Source organism: Macaca fascicularis, chromosome 1 (genome assembly GCF_037993035.2).
Source record: "Macaca fascicularis isolate 582-1 chromosome 1, T2T-MFA8v1.1".
Taxonomy (NCBI): domain Eukaryota; kingdom Metazoa; phylum Chordata; class Mammalia; order Primates; family Cercopithecidae; genus Macaca; species Macaca fascicularis.
The window spans coordinates 234,014,221-234,029,946 of NC_088375.1; the positions used below are offsets into that span (position 1 = coordinate 234,014,221).

A 15,726-nucleotide genomic window follows, 5' to 3' on the forward strand; every position below is an offset into this window, starting at 1 on the left:
CTTGGTCTTGTTTAACCTAAATTTCTAGTGGATAGCCAAAATTAGGGCGGAGGTTGGTAGTAAAAGGGTAGAGGCAATGACGAGTGGGGGAATAAGGAGTGTAGGTTTTGTGTTTTCGAATTGCCATATTATTTTTGTGTTGTTGGATGTAGGAAATAGTGTTAGGGAGATGGTATAGATTAGGCGTATAGAGAAATACAGGTTAAGCAGAGTTCTGATAATTATGATAGAGGGGATGAGAAAGTGATTGTTTATTGTGAGTTCTTGAACGGTAATTCATGTAGGTAGGAAGCCGGTTAGAGGGGGTAAGCCCCCTAGGGATAGGAGGGTGGATGCTCTTAGTGGTGCTAGACAGGTTGATTTGTTTCAGGTGTGGGATAGTATGAGGGTGGTGGTGTTTGAGTTTAGGTTGAGGGTCAGGAATATGGTAGTTGTTAGGATGATGTCTATGGTGAAGTAAAGAATTGTGATAGTTGGGTTATATACTAGTGTTCTTATTATTCAGCCTATGTGAGTGATTGAAGAATATCCTAGGATTTTGCGTAATTGTGTTTGGTTGAGACCTCCTCAGCTGCCTACTGTGATAGATAGGGTAGAGAGAGTTAGGAGGATATGGGTGTTGATTGATGGGTGAATTTGGTATATGATTGAGATGGGGGCTAGTATTTGCCATGTAAGGAGGAGTAGGCCAGAAGTTAGGGATGTTCCTTGGGTAACTTCTGGGACTCAAAAGTGGAAGGGGGCTATTCCTAGTTTTATGGCAAGGGCAGCCCAGTGCAGAACACGGTGGTGGTGCTTTCGGTCGTGGTGGGGGTGGGGGTGGGGGTGGTGTGTTTGGGTGTGTGGGTGTGTGGTTGTGTGGGTGTCCTGGGGTGTGTGTGTGTGTGTGTGCGCGCGGGCGCGCGCGCGCGCGCTGTGTTGGGGAGTGGGGTGGGGGATCAAGCGGGGGTCGGGTGGTGGAAAAGCGTGAGAGCTCTGCCGGGGCTGCTCCCAGAGCCTTGGCCGCTGCCCGCACGGCCGCGCATGCGCAGTAGACGGTCCCCCTCCGGGAAGCTGGGCCGGCTCTGGAATCCCCGGGATGGATGCTCAGTTCTCCTCGGTGTGGAGTCTCCGGCCGCCGCCGCCGCGCCCAGACCGGGAAGGCAGGAATGCCAGGCTGGTCAGCCCGGAGGGAAAACAGGCCTCTCCACACCGAGCCAGGTGCTCACCGCGAAAGGGAGGCCACCGCCCCGCCCCCGATCCCGTCCCCAACCCCGCGTCCTAAAGCTCCTCCAGCAGAGCCCGGTACTCCTCCTCGCTGAGGAGTAGCGGTTCCAGCAAAGCGGGCTCTCCCACGTCCTGCAGCTCCGTCGGGGCCTCCGTTTCTAGCAAAGGTTGCCCCTGCTGCAGAAACTCGGGGGTCTCCAGGAGCTCATCCAGCAGGCTGCAGGGGAGTGCAGACGAGCGCCCAGGCTCCTGGAGCGGCGGGGAGGGCGCCCGGATGGCTTGCAGCTGCTCCTGATCCGCGGCGGCCTCCGGGGGCGCGGGCCCCGGAGGTGGAGCTGCCCCGACTTGGGGCTCCCACGCCGCCCCGGCGACCTGGGGCCCCTGGCCCCAGCCCCACCACGGACTCCCCTGGGACGTGGGCGGCGCCAGCACACCCTGGCCCTGCGGCTCAGCTCCAGCGGGCCCAGGCTGTCCCACCGAGCAAGGGCCCGGCAGGCTGTGGTGCTGCGGGTCCCGATCCCCCCGCCATTGGCTCGGGCGCGGAGGCCACCCCCGGGGAGTCTGAGGGTGGGAGAGCGCCCCTTCCGGAGTCGCCAGGGCAGCGTAGGAAAGATCCCAATCCCCGCCTGCCGGGGCGGGATGGGAGATCCCTGCTGCCTGCGCAGCCTGGCTGGGCTGCAGCGGGGCGACGGCCCCTGCTCCCTGGCCCACGAAAGCCCCCGGTGGGAGAGTCCAGGGCGCGCAGGGCACGTGGGGGGCGGGAAGCCCCGTTCCCCACGCCCCGGTGTGGGTGAAGGCGACCGGCGAGGGAGCGGGGGGACACCCGCCGGGGGCCGCGTCGCCCGGGCCGCCTGCGTGCGCCGGTGCCCCGCCACCCTGGCCTGGGTGCCTGGCCCTCCGGTTCTGAAACCAAATCTGAATCCGGGACTCCGGGAGGCCCGTCTCTCTGGCCAGTTCTTCCCGGGTGGCGATGCCTGGAAAGCGATCCTGCTGGAAGGCTCGCAGGAGCAGGGCGGTCTGGGACCGGGTGACGGCGGTCCGCTTTCGCCTGCCTTCTTGCGGGCCGCGTTTCCCGGGCCAGGGCCGAGATTCCCGCCGGTGCTGCCTCAGCTGGCGCGATCTCTCGTTCTGAAACCAAATCTGGACCCTGGGCTCCGGAATGCCGATGGCCTGGGCCAGCTCTTCCCTGGTGGCGATGCCCGGGTACGGGTTCCGCTCAAAGCAGGCTCGCAGGGCCTCCCTCTGGCTCGGGGTCCAAACGAGTCTCCTTCGCCGTCCTCGTCCTCGGGCTCCCGCCGGGAGGGCGCCGTCGCCGGGTGTCGGGAGAGCCATCGCGGGGAGACCCGGCCGGAATTTCGCGGACAGACACGGGCAGAGAGAGGCCGGCGGGCTCCAGTGCCCCTCAGTCGGCCTGTGCACGGCGAGGAGGTCCGGCCAGGAGGCCGGCCCAGCCGGCCAGCGGCCCTTATAAAGGCCCACAGGCTCCACCCCTTCGGAGGAGCCCAGGGCAAGCCCGCCCTCGGAAGCCGGGACCCACAGGGCCCAGGTCACTGTGGCCTGGGTATGGGTGGGGCCGGAGAAGCCCCGGAAGTGGGGAGTGGGGTGGGGGGAGTGGTTGATGATTTTTAGGATTGGGTTGGATTTGCGTAGTGGAATCATTGGTGCTTTTGTAGTTGAGGTACAACGATGGTTTTTCGTATCATTGGTTATGGTTGGAGTCCATATGGAAGCAATGACATACGTTTTATTGACATTAAGTGTATTATTGGTTATGGGGTTTGTAGGTTTTTCTCCTAAGCCCTCTCCTATTTATGGGGGTTTAGCGTTAATTGTTAGTGGTGTGATTGGTTGTGTGATTATTTTCAATTATGGGGGGGCTTATATGGGTTTAATGATATTTTTAGTTTATCTGGGGGGTATAATAGTTGTCTTTGCTTATACTACAGCAATGGCCATTGAAGAGTATCCTGAGACATGGGGCTCAGGGCTTGAGGTTCTAGGGGGTCTTTTGGTAGGATTAATGATGGAGGTAGGGCTGGTTTTATGGGTTTTAAGTTTGGATGAAGAAGTGGTGGTGGTTAATTTCAATAATATGGGTAACTGGGTGATTTTTGAGGGGGAGGGGTCGGGGTTAATTCGAGGTGACTGTATTGGTGCGGGTGCCTTGTATGATTACGGGCGTTGGTTAGCGGTGGTTGCTGGTTGAACATTGTTTGTTGGTGTATACATTGTGATTGAGATTACTCGGGGTAATAGGTTATATTATTAGAAGTAGGGTCAGGATAGGGGGGATGAGGAAAGAGAGGAAGTAGAGTTTGATTATGCCTCTCTGGGTGGTTAGAGTTGTGGAAGCGGTAATGTGTGTTTGTGAGATTATTTCGGGTGTAGATTTTTCTAGCCATGTTGAGTCTAATAAGAGGAGGGCTAAGTTTTGACTTATAAGTAGGTTTTGCTAGGGGATCATACGGTGAACTGTGGTGGGGAAGTATCCTAGTATGTTGGAGAATTTGAGTATTTGTGATGGGTTTTTCACTTTTAGTTTGTAGGTTATAAGGGCGAGGTCTAGGGCTGTTAGGAAACCGAGAGCAGTTGCGTCTAGGGCTGAGAGTTTGAGATAGAAGGGTGTTGTTGGCTGGGGGAGTGAGGTAGGGGGGATATTACTGGTGATAAGGAATCCCGTGATTATACTGCCTATTTAATTGGGTTTAGTAGGGCGGGGTTGTTTTCGTTGATGTTTATTAGGGCTGGGAAGCGGGGTTGTCCTGTTAGGGTAAGGAGAATGGTTCGAGTACTGTAGGCGCTTGTTAGGGAGGTGGCGATGAGAGTAATAAATAGGGCTCAGGCGTTGGTATACGACGTATTTGTGGCTTCGATAATGAGATCTTTGGAGTAGAAGCCTGTGAGGAAAGGTATTCCTGTGAGTGCTAGGTTGCCAATAACTAGGGAAGTTGAGGTGAGGGGCAGTGTTTTAAACAGACCTCCTATTTTTCGAATGTCTTGTTCGTTGTTTAGGTTATGAATAATGGATCCGGAGCACACAAAAAGTATAGCTTTGAAGAAGGCATGGGTGCAGATGTGTAGGAATGCTAGGTATGGTTGGTTAATACCAATGGTGACTATTATTAGGCCTAGTTGACTTGAGGTAGAGAAGGCCACGATTTTTTAAATATCGTTTTGTGTGAGGGCACAGATGGCTGTGAATAGAGTAGTAATGGCTCCCAGGCATAATGTGAGGTTTTGGATTAGTGTATAGTTTTCTATTAAAGGGTGGAAACGGATGAGTAGGGATACTCCGGCGACAACTATGGTGCTGGAGTGAAGTAGAGCTGAGACTGGAGTTGGGCCTTCTATGGCAGAGGGCAGTCAGGGGTGAAGGCCAAATTGGGCTGATTTTCCTGTTGCTGCTAGGAGAAGGCCTATTAGTGGAAGGAGGTTTGAGTTGGAGTTTAGGGCTAATATTTGTTGAAAGCCTCATGAGTTGTAATGCAGGAGGAATCGTGTCATAGCTAGGATAAGACCAATGTCGCCAATACGGTTGTATAGGACTGCTCGGATGGCTGCTGTGTTGGCGTCCGCTCGAGCGTGTCATCAGCTAATTAGGAGGAAGGATATAATTCCTACGCCTTCCCAACCGATGAAGAGTTGGAAAAGGTTGTTAGCAGTAACTAGAATTAGTATGGCAGCGAGGAAGATAAGGAGATATTTGAGGAGTTGGTTAATGTTTGGATCTGAGCTTATGTACCATAGCGAGGATTCTATAATGGATCAGGTGATGAACAGTGCGATTGGAATAAATATTATGGAAAAGTGATCTAGTTTAAAGCTTAGTGTTAGATCTAATGTCTGGGCTGTTATTCAATGTCAACTTCACATGGTTGTTTCTTGGTTGAAGAAAATGTAGAAAGTTGTTGGAAGAAGGCTAGTAATAAAAGCATATGTTACAGTTGTTTTTACATAATTTGGATATGAGCGTGTTTTGTCAGGGTTGATGAGGGTGGCAAAAATTGGAAGAGTTAGGGAGGCGAGGGTTGTTGTTATAACAGGGGTACACATGATTGTTACTTTTATTTGGAGTTGCACCAATGTTTTTGGCTCCTAAGGCCAATGGATAGCTGTTAGTTATCCTTTAAAAGTTGAGAAAGCCGTAATTTTAAGTACGGAGGCATGGATTAGCAGTCCTTGCAGGTTTTCTCGGTAAATAAGAAGTGATAAGCTTCTATAGTTAGGTTCACAATCTAATGTTTCGATTAAACTATATTTACAGGGAGCAAACCCTAGAACGATATTGGGGTTGAGGGATAGAAGAATGATTGGAGCGAGGTGTATAAATACGAACGTATTTTCTCGTGTGAAGGGGGGTTTTATGTTGATTATATGATGTGTAAGTGTTCCTCGCTGCATTGTGATGAACATGTGGAGAGAGTAGAGGGCTGTAATTAGTATGTTGAGTCCTGTTAGTACAATAGTCATATGGGATGAGGAAAATGAGGCTGCGATTGCAAAGAGCTCACCTAGTAGGTTGATAGTGGGGGGTAGGGCAAGATTAGTAAGGTTTGCTGTGAACCATCAAAAGGTTATTAATGGGAGTAGGGTTTGAAGTCCTCGGGACAGTAGTAGGATACGGCTGTGGGTACGTTCATAGTTTGAGTTAGCTAGGCAGAAATAGATGGAGGAGGTGAGTCCATGGGCAATTATAAGGATGAAATTATGATGAATGCATGGGCCGTTACAATAACGTTGTAAGTACGGTCGTTACCTAGTAGATTGCCGGGTTGACCTAGTTCAGCTCGAAGAAGAAGGCTTAGAGCTGTACCTATGATTCCAGCTCATGCACCAAATAGTAGGTATAGAGTCCCAATGTCCTTATGGTTTGTTGAAAAGAGTCAACGGTTGATGAGCGTAGGTAGAGATAGAGAGAAGGGAAGGGTAAAGTGGCTGAGTAAGCATTAGGCTGTAAACCTAAAGACAGGGGTCTAGTCCTCCTTTTACCAGCCCGGAGGTGATTTTCACATTGAATTGCAAGTTCAAAGGAGCAGCTTTAAAAGTTTCTGCCGGGGCTTCTCCCGCCTTTTTTCCCTGCGGCGGGAGAAGTGGATCAAAGCCAGTTGATTAGGGTATTTAGCTGTTCACTAAATTTTTGTGGGTTCGAGTCCCGTTGATCTAGTGAGGGCTTAGCTTAATTAAAGTAATTGATTTGCGTTCAATTGATGCAGAGTAGGTGTTTGCAGTCCTTATGTACTTCAGAAATGAAGTATTTTTACTTACTAAGGGCTTTGAAGGCTCTTGGTCTTGTTTAACCTAAATTTCTAGTGGATAGCCAAAATTAGGGCGGAGGTTGGTAGTAAAAGGGTAGAGGCAATGACGAGTGGGGGAATAAGGAGTGTAGGTTTTGTGTTTTCGAATTGCCATATTATTTTTGTGTTGTTGGATGTAGGAAATAGTGTTAGGGAGATGGTATAGATTAGGCGTATAGAGAAATACAGGTTAAGCAGAGTTCTGATAATTATGATAGAGGGGATGAGAAAGTGATTGTTTATTGTGAGTTCTTGAACGGTAATTCATGTAGGTAGGAAGCCGGTTAGAGGGGGTAAGCCCCCTAGGGATAGGAGGGTGGATGCTCTTAGTGGTGCTAGACAGGTTGATTTGTTTCAGGTGTGGGATAGTATGAGGGTGGTGGTGTTTGAGTTTAGGTTGAGGGTCAGGAATATGGTAGTTGTTAGGATGATGTCTATGGTGAAGTAAAGAATTGTGATAGTTGGGTTATATACTAGTGTTCTTATTATTCAGCCTATGTGAGTGATTGAAGAATATCCTAGGATTTTGCGTAATTGTGTTTGGTTGAGACCTCCTCAGCTGCCTACTGTGATAGATAGGGTAGAGAGAGTTAGGAGGATATGGGTGTTGATTGATGGGTGAATTTGGTATATGATTGAGATGGGGGCTAGTATTTGCCATGTAAGGAGGAGTAGGCCAGAAGTTAGGGATGTTCCTTGGGTAACTTCTGGGACTCAAAAGTGGAAGGGGGCTATTCCTAGTTTTATGGCAAGGGCAGCCCAGTGCAGAACACGGTGGTGGTGCTTTCGGTCGTGGTGGGGGTGGGGGTGGGGGTGGTGTGTTTGGGTGTGTGGGTGTGTGGTTGTGTGGGTGTCCTGGGGTGTGTGTGTGTGTGTGTGTGCGCGGGCGCGCGCGCGCGCGCGCTGTGTTGGGGAGTGGGGTGGGGGATCAAGCGGGGGTCGGGTGGTGGAAAAGCGTGAGAGCTCTGCCGGGGCTGCTCCCAGAGCCTTGGCCGCTGCCCGCACGGCCGCGCATGCGCAGTAGACGGTCCCCCTCCGGGAAGCTGGGCCGGCTCTGGAATCCCCGGGATGGATGCTCAGTTCTCCTCGGTGTGGAGTCTCCGGCCGCCGCCGCCGCGCCCAGACCGGGAAGGCAGGAATGCCAGGCTGGTCAGCCCGGAGGGAAAACAGGCCTCTCCACACCGAGCCAGGTGCTCACCGCGAAAGGGAGGCCACCGCCCCGCCCCCGATCCCGTCCCCAACCCCGCGTCCTAAAGCTCCTCCAGCAGAGCCCGGTACTCCTCCTCGCTGAGGAGTAGCGGTTCCAGCAAAGCGGGCTCTCCCACGTCCTGCAGCTCCGTCGGGGCCTCCGTTTCTAGCAAAGGTTGCCCCTGCTGCAGAAACTCGGGGGTCTCCAGGAGCTCATCCAGCAGGCTGCAGGGGAGTGCAGACGAGCGCCCAGGCTCCTGGAGCGGCGGGGAGGGCGCCCGGATGGCTTGCAGCTGCTCCTGATCCGCGGCGGCCTCCGGGGGCGCGGGCCCCGGAGGTGGAGCTGCCCCGACTTGGGGCTCCCACGCCGCCCCGGCGACCTGGGGCCCCTGGCCCCAGCCCCACCACGGACTCCCCTGGGACGTGGGCGGCGCCAGCACACCCTGGCCCTGCGGCTCAGCTCCAGCGGGCCCAGGCTGTCCCACCGAGCAAGGGCCCGGCAGGCTGTGGTGCTGCGGGTCCCGATCCCCCCGCCATTGGCTCGGGCGCGGAGGCCACCCCCGGGGAGTCTGAGGGTGGGAGAGCGCCCCTTCCGGAGTCGCCAGGGCAGCGTAGGAAAGATCCCAATCCCCGCCTGCCGGGGCGGGATGGGAGATCCCTGCTGCCTGCGCAGCCTGGCTGGGCTGCAGCGGGGCGACGGCCCCTGCTCCCTGGCCCACGAAAGCCCCCGGTGGGAGAGTCCAGGGCGCGCAGGGCACGTGGGGGGCGGGAAGCCCCGTTCCCCACGCCCCGGTGTGGGTGAAGGCGACCGGCGAGGGAGCGGGGGGACACCCGCCGGGGGCCGCGTCGCCCGGGCCGCCTGCGTGCGCCGGTGCCCCGCCACCCTGGCCTGGGTGCCTGGCCCTCCGGTTCTGAAACCAAATCTGAATCCGGGACTCCGGGAGGCCCGTCTCTCTGGCCAGTTCTTCCCGGGTGGCGATGCCTGGAAAGCGATCCTGCTGGAAGGCTCGCAGGAGCAGGGCGGTCTGGGACCGGGTGACGGCGGTCCGCTTTCGCCTGCCTTCTTGCGGGCCGCGTTTCCCGGGCCAGGGCCGAGATTCCCGCCGGTGCTGCCTCAGCTGGCGCGATCTCTCGTTCTGAAACCAAATCTGGACCCTGGGCTCCGGAATGCCGATGGCCTGGGCCAGCTCTTCCCTGGTGGCGATGCCCGGGTACGGGTTCCGCTCAAAGCAGGCTCGCAGGGCCTCCCTCTGGCTCGGGGTCCAAACGAGTCTCCTTCGCCGTCCTCGTCCTCGGGCTCCCGCCGGGAGGGCGCCGTCGCCGGGTGTCGGGAGAGCCATCGCGGGGAGACCCGGCCGGAATTTCGCGGACAGACACGGGCAGAGAGAGGCCGGCGGGCTCCAGTGCCCCTCAGTCGGCCTGTGCACGGCGAGGAGGTCCGGCCAGGAGGCCGGCCCAGCCGGCCAGCGGCCCTTATAAAGGCCCACAGGCTCCACCCCTTCGGAGGAGCCCAGGGCAAGCCCGCCCTCGGAAGCCGGGACCCACAGGGCCCAGGTCACTGTGGCCTGGGTATGGGTGGGGCCGGAGAAGCCCCGGAAGTGGGGAGTGGGGTGGGGGGAGTGGTTGATGATTTTTAGGATTGGGTTGGATTTGCGTAGTGGAATCATTGGTGCTTTTGTAGTTGAGGTACAACGATGGTTTTTCGTATCATTGGTTATGGTTGGAGTCCATATGGAAGCAATGACATACGTTTTATTGACATTAAGTGTATTATTGGTTATGGGGTTTGTAGGTTTTTCTCCTAAGCCCTCTCCTATTTATGGGGGTTTAGCGTTAATTGTTAGTGGTGTGATTGGTTGTGTGATTATTTTCAATTATGGGGGGGCTTATATGGGTTTAATGATATTTTTAGTTTATCTGGGGGGTATAATAGTTGTCTTTGCTTATACTACAGCAATGGCCATTGAAGAGTATCCTGAGACATGGGGCTCAGGGCTTGAGGTTCTAGGGGGTCTTTTGGTAGGATTAATGATGGAGGTAGGGCTGGTTTTATGGGTTTTAAGTTTGGATGAAGAAGTGGTGGTGGTTAATTTCAATAATATGGGTAACTGGGTGATTTTTGAGGGGGAGGGGTCGGGGTTAATTCGAGGTGACTGTATTGGTGCGGGTGCCTTGTATGATTACGGGCGTTGGTTAGCGGTGGTTGCTGGTTGAACATTGTTTGTTGGTGTATACATTGTGATTGAGATTACTCGGGGTAATAGGTTATATTATTAGAAGTAGGGTCAGGATAGGGGGGATGAGGAAAGAGAGGAAGTAGAGTTTGATTATGCCTCTCTGGGTGGTTAGAGTTGTGGAAGCGGTAATGTGTGTTTGTGAGATTATTTCGGGTGTAGATTTTTCTAGCCATGTTGAGTCTAATAAGAGGAGGGCTAAGTTTTGACTTATAAGTAGGTTTTGCTAGGGGATCATACGGTGAACTGTGGTGGGGAAGTATCCTAGTATGTTGGAGAATTTGAGTATTTGTGATGGGTTTTTCACTTTTAGTTTGTAGGTTATAAGGGCGAGGTCTAGGGCTGTTAGGAAACCGAGAGCAGTTGCGTCTAGGGCTGAGAGTTTGAGATAGAAGGGTGTTGTTGGCTGGGGGAGTGAGGTAGGGGGGATATTACTGGTGATAAGGAATCCCGTGATTATACTGCCTATTTAATTGGGTTTAGTAGGGCGGGGTTGTTTTCGTTGATGTTTATTAGGGCTGGGAAGCGGGGTTGTCCTGTTAGGGTAAGGAGAATGGTTCGAGTACTGTAGGCGCTTGTTAGGGAGGTGGCGATGAGAGTAATAAATAGGGCTCAGGCGTTGGTATACGACGTATTTGTGGCTTCGATAATGAGATCTTTGGAGTAGAAGCCTGTGAGGAAAGGTATTCCTGTGAGTGCTAGGTTGCCAATAACTAGGGAAGTTGAGGTGAGGGGCAGTGTTTTAAACAGACCTCCTATTTTTCGAATGTCTTGTTCGTTGTTTAGGTTATGAATAATGGATCCGGAGCACACAAAAAGTATAGCTTTGAAGAAGGCATGGGTGCAGATGTGTAGGAATGCTAGGTATGGTTGGTTAATACCAATGGTGACTATTATTAGGCCTAGTTGACTTGAGGTAGAGAAGGCCACGATTTTTTAAATATCGTTTTGTGTGAGGGCACAGATGGCTGTGAATAGAGTAGTAATGGCTCCCAGGCATAATGTGAGGTTTTGGATTAGTGTATAGTTTTCTATTAAAGGGTGGAAACGGATGAGTAGGGATACTCCGGCGACAACTATGGTGCTGGAGTGAAGTAGAGCTGAGACTGGAGTTGGGCCTTCTATGGCAGAGGGCAGTCAGGGGTGAAGGCCAAATTGGGCTGATTTTCCTGTTGCTGCTAGGAGAAGGCCTATTAGTGGAAGGAGGTTTGAGTTGGAGTTTAGGGCTAATATTTGTTGAAAGCCTCATGAGTTGTAATGCAGGAGGAATCGTGTCATAGCTAGGATAAGACCAATGTCGCCAATACGGTTGTATAGGACTGCTCGGATGGCTGCTGTGTTGGCGTCCGCTCGAGCGTGTCATCAGCTAATTAGGAGGAAGGATATAATTCCTACGCCTTCCCAACCGATGAAGAGTTGGAAAAGGTTGTTAGCAGTAACTAGAATTAGTATGGCAGCGAGGAAGATAAGGAGATATTTGAGGAGTTGGTTAATGTTTGGATCTGAGCTTATGTACCATAGCGAGGATTCTATAATGGATCAGGTGATGAACAGTGCGATTGGAATAAATATTATGGAAAAGTGATCTAGTTTAAAGCTTAGTGTTAGATCTAATGTCTGGGCTGTTATTCAATGTCAACTTCACATGGTTGTTTCTTGGTTGAAGAAAATGTAGAAAGTTGTTGGAAGAAGGCTAGTAATAAAAGCATATGTTACAGTTGTTTTTACATAATTTGGATATGAGCGTGTTTTGTCAGGGTTGATGAGGGTGGCAAAAATTGGAAGAGTTAGGGAGGCGAGGGTTGTTGTTATAACAGGGGTACACATGATTGTTACTTTTATTTGGAGTTGCACCAATGTTTTTGGCTCCTAAGGCCAATGGATAGCTGTTAGTTATCCTTTAAAAGTTGAGAAAGCCGTAATTTTAAGTACGGAGGCATGGATTAGCAGTCCTTGCAGGTTTTCTCGGTAAATAAGAAGTGATAAGCTTCTATAGTTAGGTTCACAATCTAATGTTTCGATTAAACTATATTTACAGGGAGCAAACCCTAGAACGATATTGGGGTTGAGGGATAGAAGAATGATTGGAGCGAGGTGTATAAATACGAACGTATTTTCTCGTGTGAAGGGGGGTTTTATGTTGATTATATGATGTGTAAGTGTTCCTCGCTGCATTGTGATGAACATGTGGAGAGAGTAGAGGGCTGTAATTAGTATGTTGAGTCCTGTTAGTACAATAGTCATATGGGATGAGGAAAATGAGGCTGCGATTGCAAAGAGCTCACCTAGTAGGTTGATAGTGGGGGGTAGGGCAAGATTAGTAAGGTTTGCTGTGAACCATCAAAAGGTTATTAATGGGAGTAGGGTTTGAAGTCCTCGGGACAGTAGTAGGATACGGCTGTGGGTACGTTCATAGTTTGAGTTAGCTAGGCAGAAATAGATGGAGGAGGTGAGTCCATGGGCAATTATAAGGATGAAATTATGATGAATGCATGGGCCGTTACAATAACGTTGTAAGTACGGTCGTTACCTAGTAGATTGCCGGGTTGACCTAGTTCAGCTCGAAGAAGAAGGCTTAGAGCTGTACCTATGATTCCAGCTCATGCACCAAATAGTAGGTATAGAGTCCCAATGTCCTTATGGTTTGTTGAAAAGAGTCAACGGTTGATGAGCGTAGGTAGAGATAGAGAGAAGGGAAGGGTAAAGTGGCTGAGTAAGCATTAGGCTGTAAACCTAAAGACAGGGGTCTAGTCCTCCTTTTACCAGCCCGGAGGTGATTTTCACATTGAATTGCAAGTTCAAAGGAGCAGCTTTAAAAGTTTCTGCCGGGGCTTCTCCCGCCTTTTTTCCCTGCGGCGGGAGAAGTGGATCAAAGCCAGTTGATTAGGGTATTTAGCTGTTCACTAAATTTTTGTGGGTTCGAGTCCCGTTGATCTAGTGAGGGCTTAGCTTAATTAAAGTAATTGATTTGCGTTCAATTGATGCAGAGTAGGTGTTTGCAGTCCTTATGTACTTCAGAAATGAAGTATTTTTACTTACTAAGGGCTTTGAAGGCTCTTGGTCTTGTTTAACCTAAATTTCTAGTGGATAGCCAAAATTAGGGCGGAGGTTGGTAGTAAAAGGGTAGAGGCAATGACGAGTGGGGGAATAAGGAGTGTAGGTTTTGTGTTTTCGAATTGCCATATTATTTTTGTGTTGTTGGATGTAGGAAATAGTGTTAGGGAGATGGTATAGATTAGGCGTATAGAGAAATACAGGTTAAGCAGAGTTCTGATAATTATGATAGAGGGGATGAGAAAGTGATTGTTTATTGTGAGTTCTTGAACGGTAATTCATGTAGGTAGGAAGCCGGTTAGAGGGGGTAAGCCCCCTAGGGATAGGAGGGTGGATGCTCTTAGTGGTGCTAGACAGGTTGATTTGTTTCAGGTGTGGGATAGTATGAGGGTGGTGGTGTTTGAGTTTAGGTTGAGGGTCAGGAATATGGTAGTTGTTAGGATGATGTCTATGGTGAAGTAAAGAATTGTGATAGTTGGGTTATATACTAGTGTTCTTATTATTCAGCCTATGTGAGTGATTGAAGAATATCCTAGGATTTTGCGTAATTGTGTTTGGTTGAGACCTCCTCAGCTGCCTACTGTGATAGATAGGGTAGAGAGAGTTAGGAGGATATGGGTGTTGATTGATGGGTGAATTTGGTATATGATTGAGATGGGGGCTAGTATTTGCCATGTAAGGAGGAGTAGGCCAGAAGTTAGGGATGTTCCTTGGGTAACTTCTGGGACTCAAAAGTGGAAGGGGGCTATTCCTAGTTTTATGGCAAGGGCAGCCCAGTGCAGAACACGGTGGTGGTGCTTTCGGTCGTGGTGGGGGTGGGGGTGGGGGTGGTGTGTTTGGGTGTGTGGGTGTGTGGTTGTGTGGGTGTCCTGGGGTGTGTGTGTGTGTGTGTGTGCGCGGGCGCGCGCGCGCGCGCTGTGTTGGGGAGTGGGGTGGGGGATCAAGCGGGGGTCGGGTGGTGGAAAAGCGTGAGAGCTCTGCCGGGGCTGCTCCCAGAGCCTTGGCCGCTGCCCGCACGGCCGCGCATGCGCAGTAGACGGTCCCCCTCCGGGAAGCTGGGCCGGCTCTGGAATCCCCGGGATGGATGCTCAGTTCTCCTCGGTGTGGAGTCTCCGGCCGCCGCCGCCGCGCCCAGACCGGGAAGGCAGGAATGCCAGGCTGGTCAGCCCGGAGGGAAAACAGGCCTCTCCACACCGAGCCAGGTGCTCACCGCGAAAGGGAGGCCACCGCCCCGCCCCCGATCCCGTCCCCAACCCCGCGTCCTAAAGCTCCTCCAGCAGAGCCCGGTACTCCTCCTCGCTGAGGAGTAGCGGTTCCAGCAAAGCGGGCTCTCCCACGTCCTGCAGCTCCGTCGGGGCCTCCGTTTCTAGCAAAGGTTGCCCCTGCTGCAGAAACTCGGGGGTCTCCAGGAGCTCATCCAGCAGGCTGCAGGGGAGTGCAGACGAGCGCCCAGGCTCCTGGAGCGGCGGGGAGGGCGCCCGGATGGCTTGCAGCTGCTCCTGATCCGCGGAGGCCTCCGGGGGCGCGGGCCCCGGAGGTGGAGCTGCCCCGACTTGGGGCTCCCACGCCGCCCCGGCGACCTGGGGCCCCTGGCCCCAGCCCCACCACGGACTCCCCTGGGACGTGGGCGGCGCCAGCACACCCTGGCCCTGCGGCTCAGCTCCAGCGGGCCCAGGCTGTCCCACCGAGCAAGGGCCCGGCAGGCTGTGGTGCTGCGGGTCCCGATCCCCCCGCCATTGGCTCGGGCGCGGAGGCCACCCCCGGGGAGTCTGAGGGTGGGAGAGCGCCCCTTCCGGAGTCGCCAGGGCAGCGTAGGAAAGATCCCAATCCCCGCCTGCCGGGGCGGGATGGGAGATCCCTGCTGCCTGCGCAGCCTGGCTGGGCTGCAGCGGGGCGACGGCCCCTGCTCCCTGGCCCACGAAAGCCCCCGGTGGGAGAGTCCAGGGCGCGCAGGGCACGTGGGGGGCGGGAAGCCCCGTTCCCCACGCCCCGGTGTGGGTGAAGGCGACCGGCGAGGGAGCGGGGGGACACCCGCCGGGGGCCGCGTCGCCCGGGCCGCCTGCGTGCGCCGGTGCCCCGCCACCCTGGCCTGGGTGCCTGGCCCTCCGGTTCTGAAACCAAATCTGAATCCGGGACTCCGGGAGGCCCGTCTCTCTGGCCAGTTCTTCCCGGGTGGCGATGCCTGGAAAGCGATCCTGCTGGAAGGCTCGCAGGAGCAGGGCGGTCTGGGACCGGGTGACGGCGGTCCGCTTTCGCCTGCCTTCTTGCGGGCCGCGTTTCCCGGGCCAGGGCCGAGATTCCCGCCGGTGCTGCCTCAGCTGGCGCGATCTCTCGTTCTGAAACCAAATCTGGACCCTGGGCTCCGGAATGCCGATGGCCTGGGCCAGCTCTTCCCTGGTGGCGATGCCCGGGTACGGGTTCCGCTCAAAGCAGGCTCGCAGGGCCTCCCTCTGGCTCGGGGTCCAAACGAGTCTCCTTCGCCGTCCTCGTCCTCGGGCTCCCGCCGGGAGGGCGCCGTCGCCGGGTGTCGGGAGAGCCATCGCGGGGAGACCCGGCCGGAATTTCGCGGACAGACACGGGCAGAGAGAGGCCGGCGGGCTCCAGTGCCCCTCAGTCGGCCTGTGCACGGCGAGGAGGTCCGGCCAGGAGGCCGGCCCAGCCGGCCAGCGGCCCTTATAAAGGCCCACAGGCTCCACCCCTTCGGAGGAGCCCAGGGCAAGCCCGCCCTCGGAAGCCGGGACCCACAGGGC

At 53.9% G+C, this 15,726-nt stretch overlaps 3 protein-coding genes across 3 annotated transcripts; all 3 read right to left on the reverse strand.

Annotated features, from left to right (window-relative positions):
• Nucleotides 1-1,260: 1,260 nt before the first annotated feature.
• On the reverse strand, nt 1,261-2,538 carry LOC141409198 (double homeobox protein 4C-like). The gene has a single exon (XM_074025678.1). It carries the CDS (start codon nt 2,536-2,538, stop codon nt 1,261-1,263), a length of 1,278 nt encoding a protein of 425 aa, XP_073881779.1.
• A 5,212-nt stretch (nt 2,539-7,750) lies between these two features.
• On the reverse strand, nt 7,751-9,028 carry LOC141409199 (double homeobox protein 4C-like). The gene has a single exon (XM_074025691.1). The coding sequence runs from the start codon at nt 9,026-9,028 to the stop codon at nt 7,751-7,753; it is 1,278 nt and encodes a 425-aa protein (XP_073881792.1).
• Nucleotides 9,029-14,238: 5,210 nt separating this feature from the next.
• LOC135967682 (double homeobox protein 4C-like) lies at nt 14,239-15,516 on the reverse strand. Its single transcript, XM_065531419.2, has one exon. It carries the CDS (start codon nt 15,514-15,516, stop codon nt 14,239-14,241), a length of 1,278 nt encoding a protein of 425 aa, XP_065387491.1.
• Nucleotides 15,517-15,726: the final 210 nt, after the last annotated feature.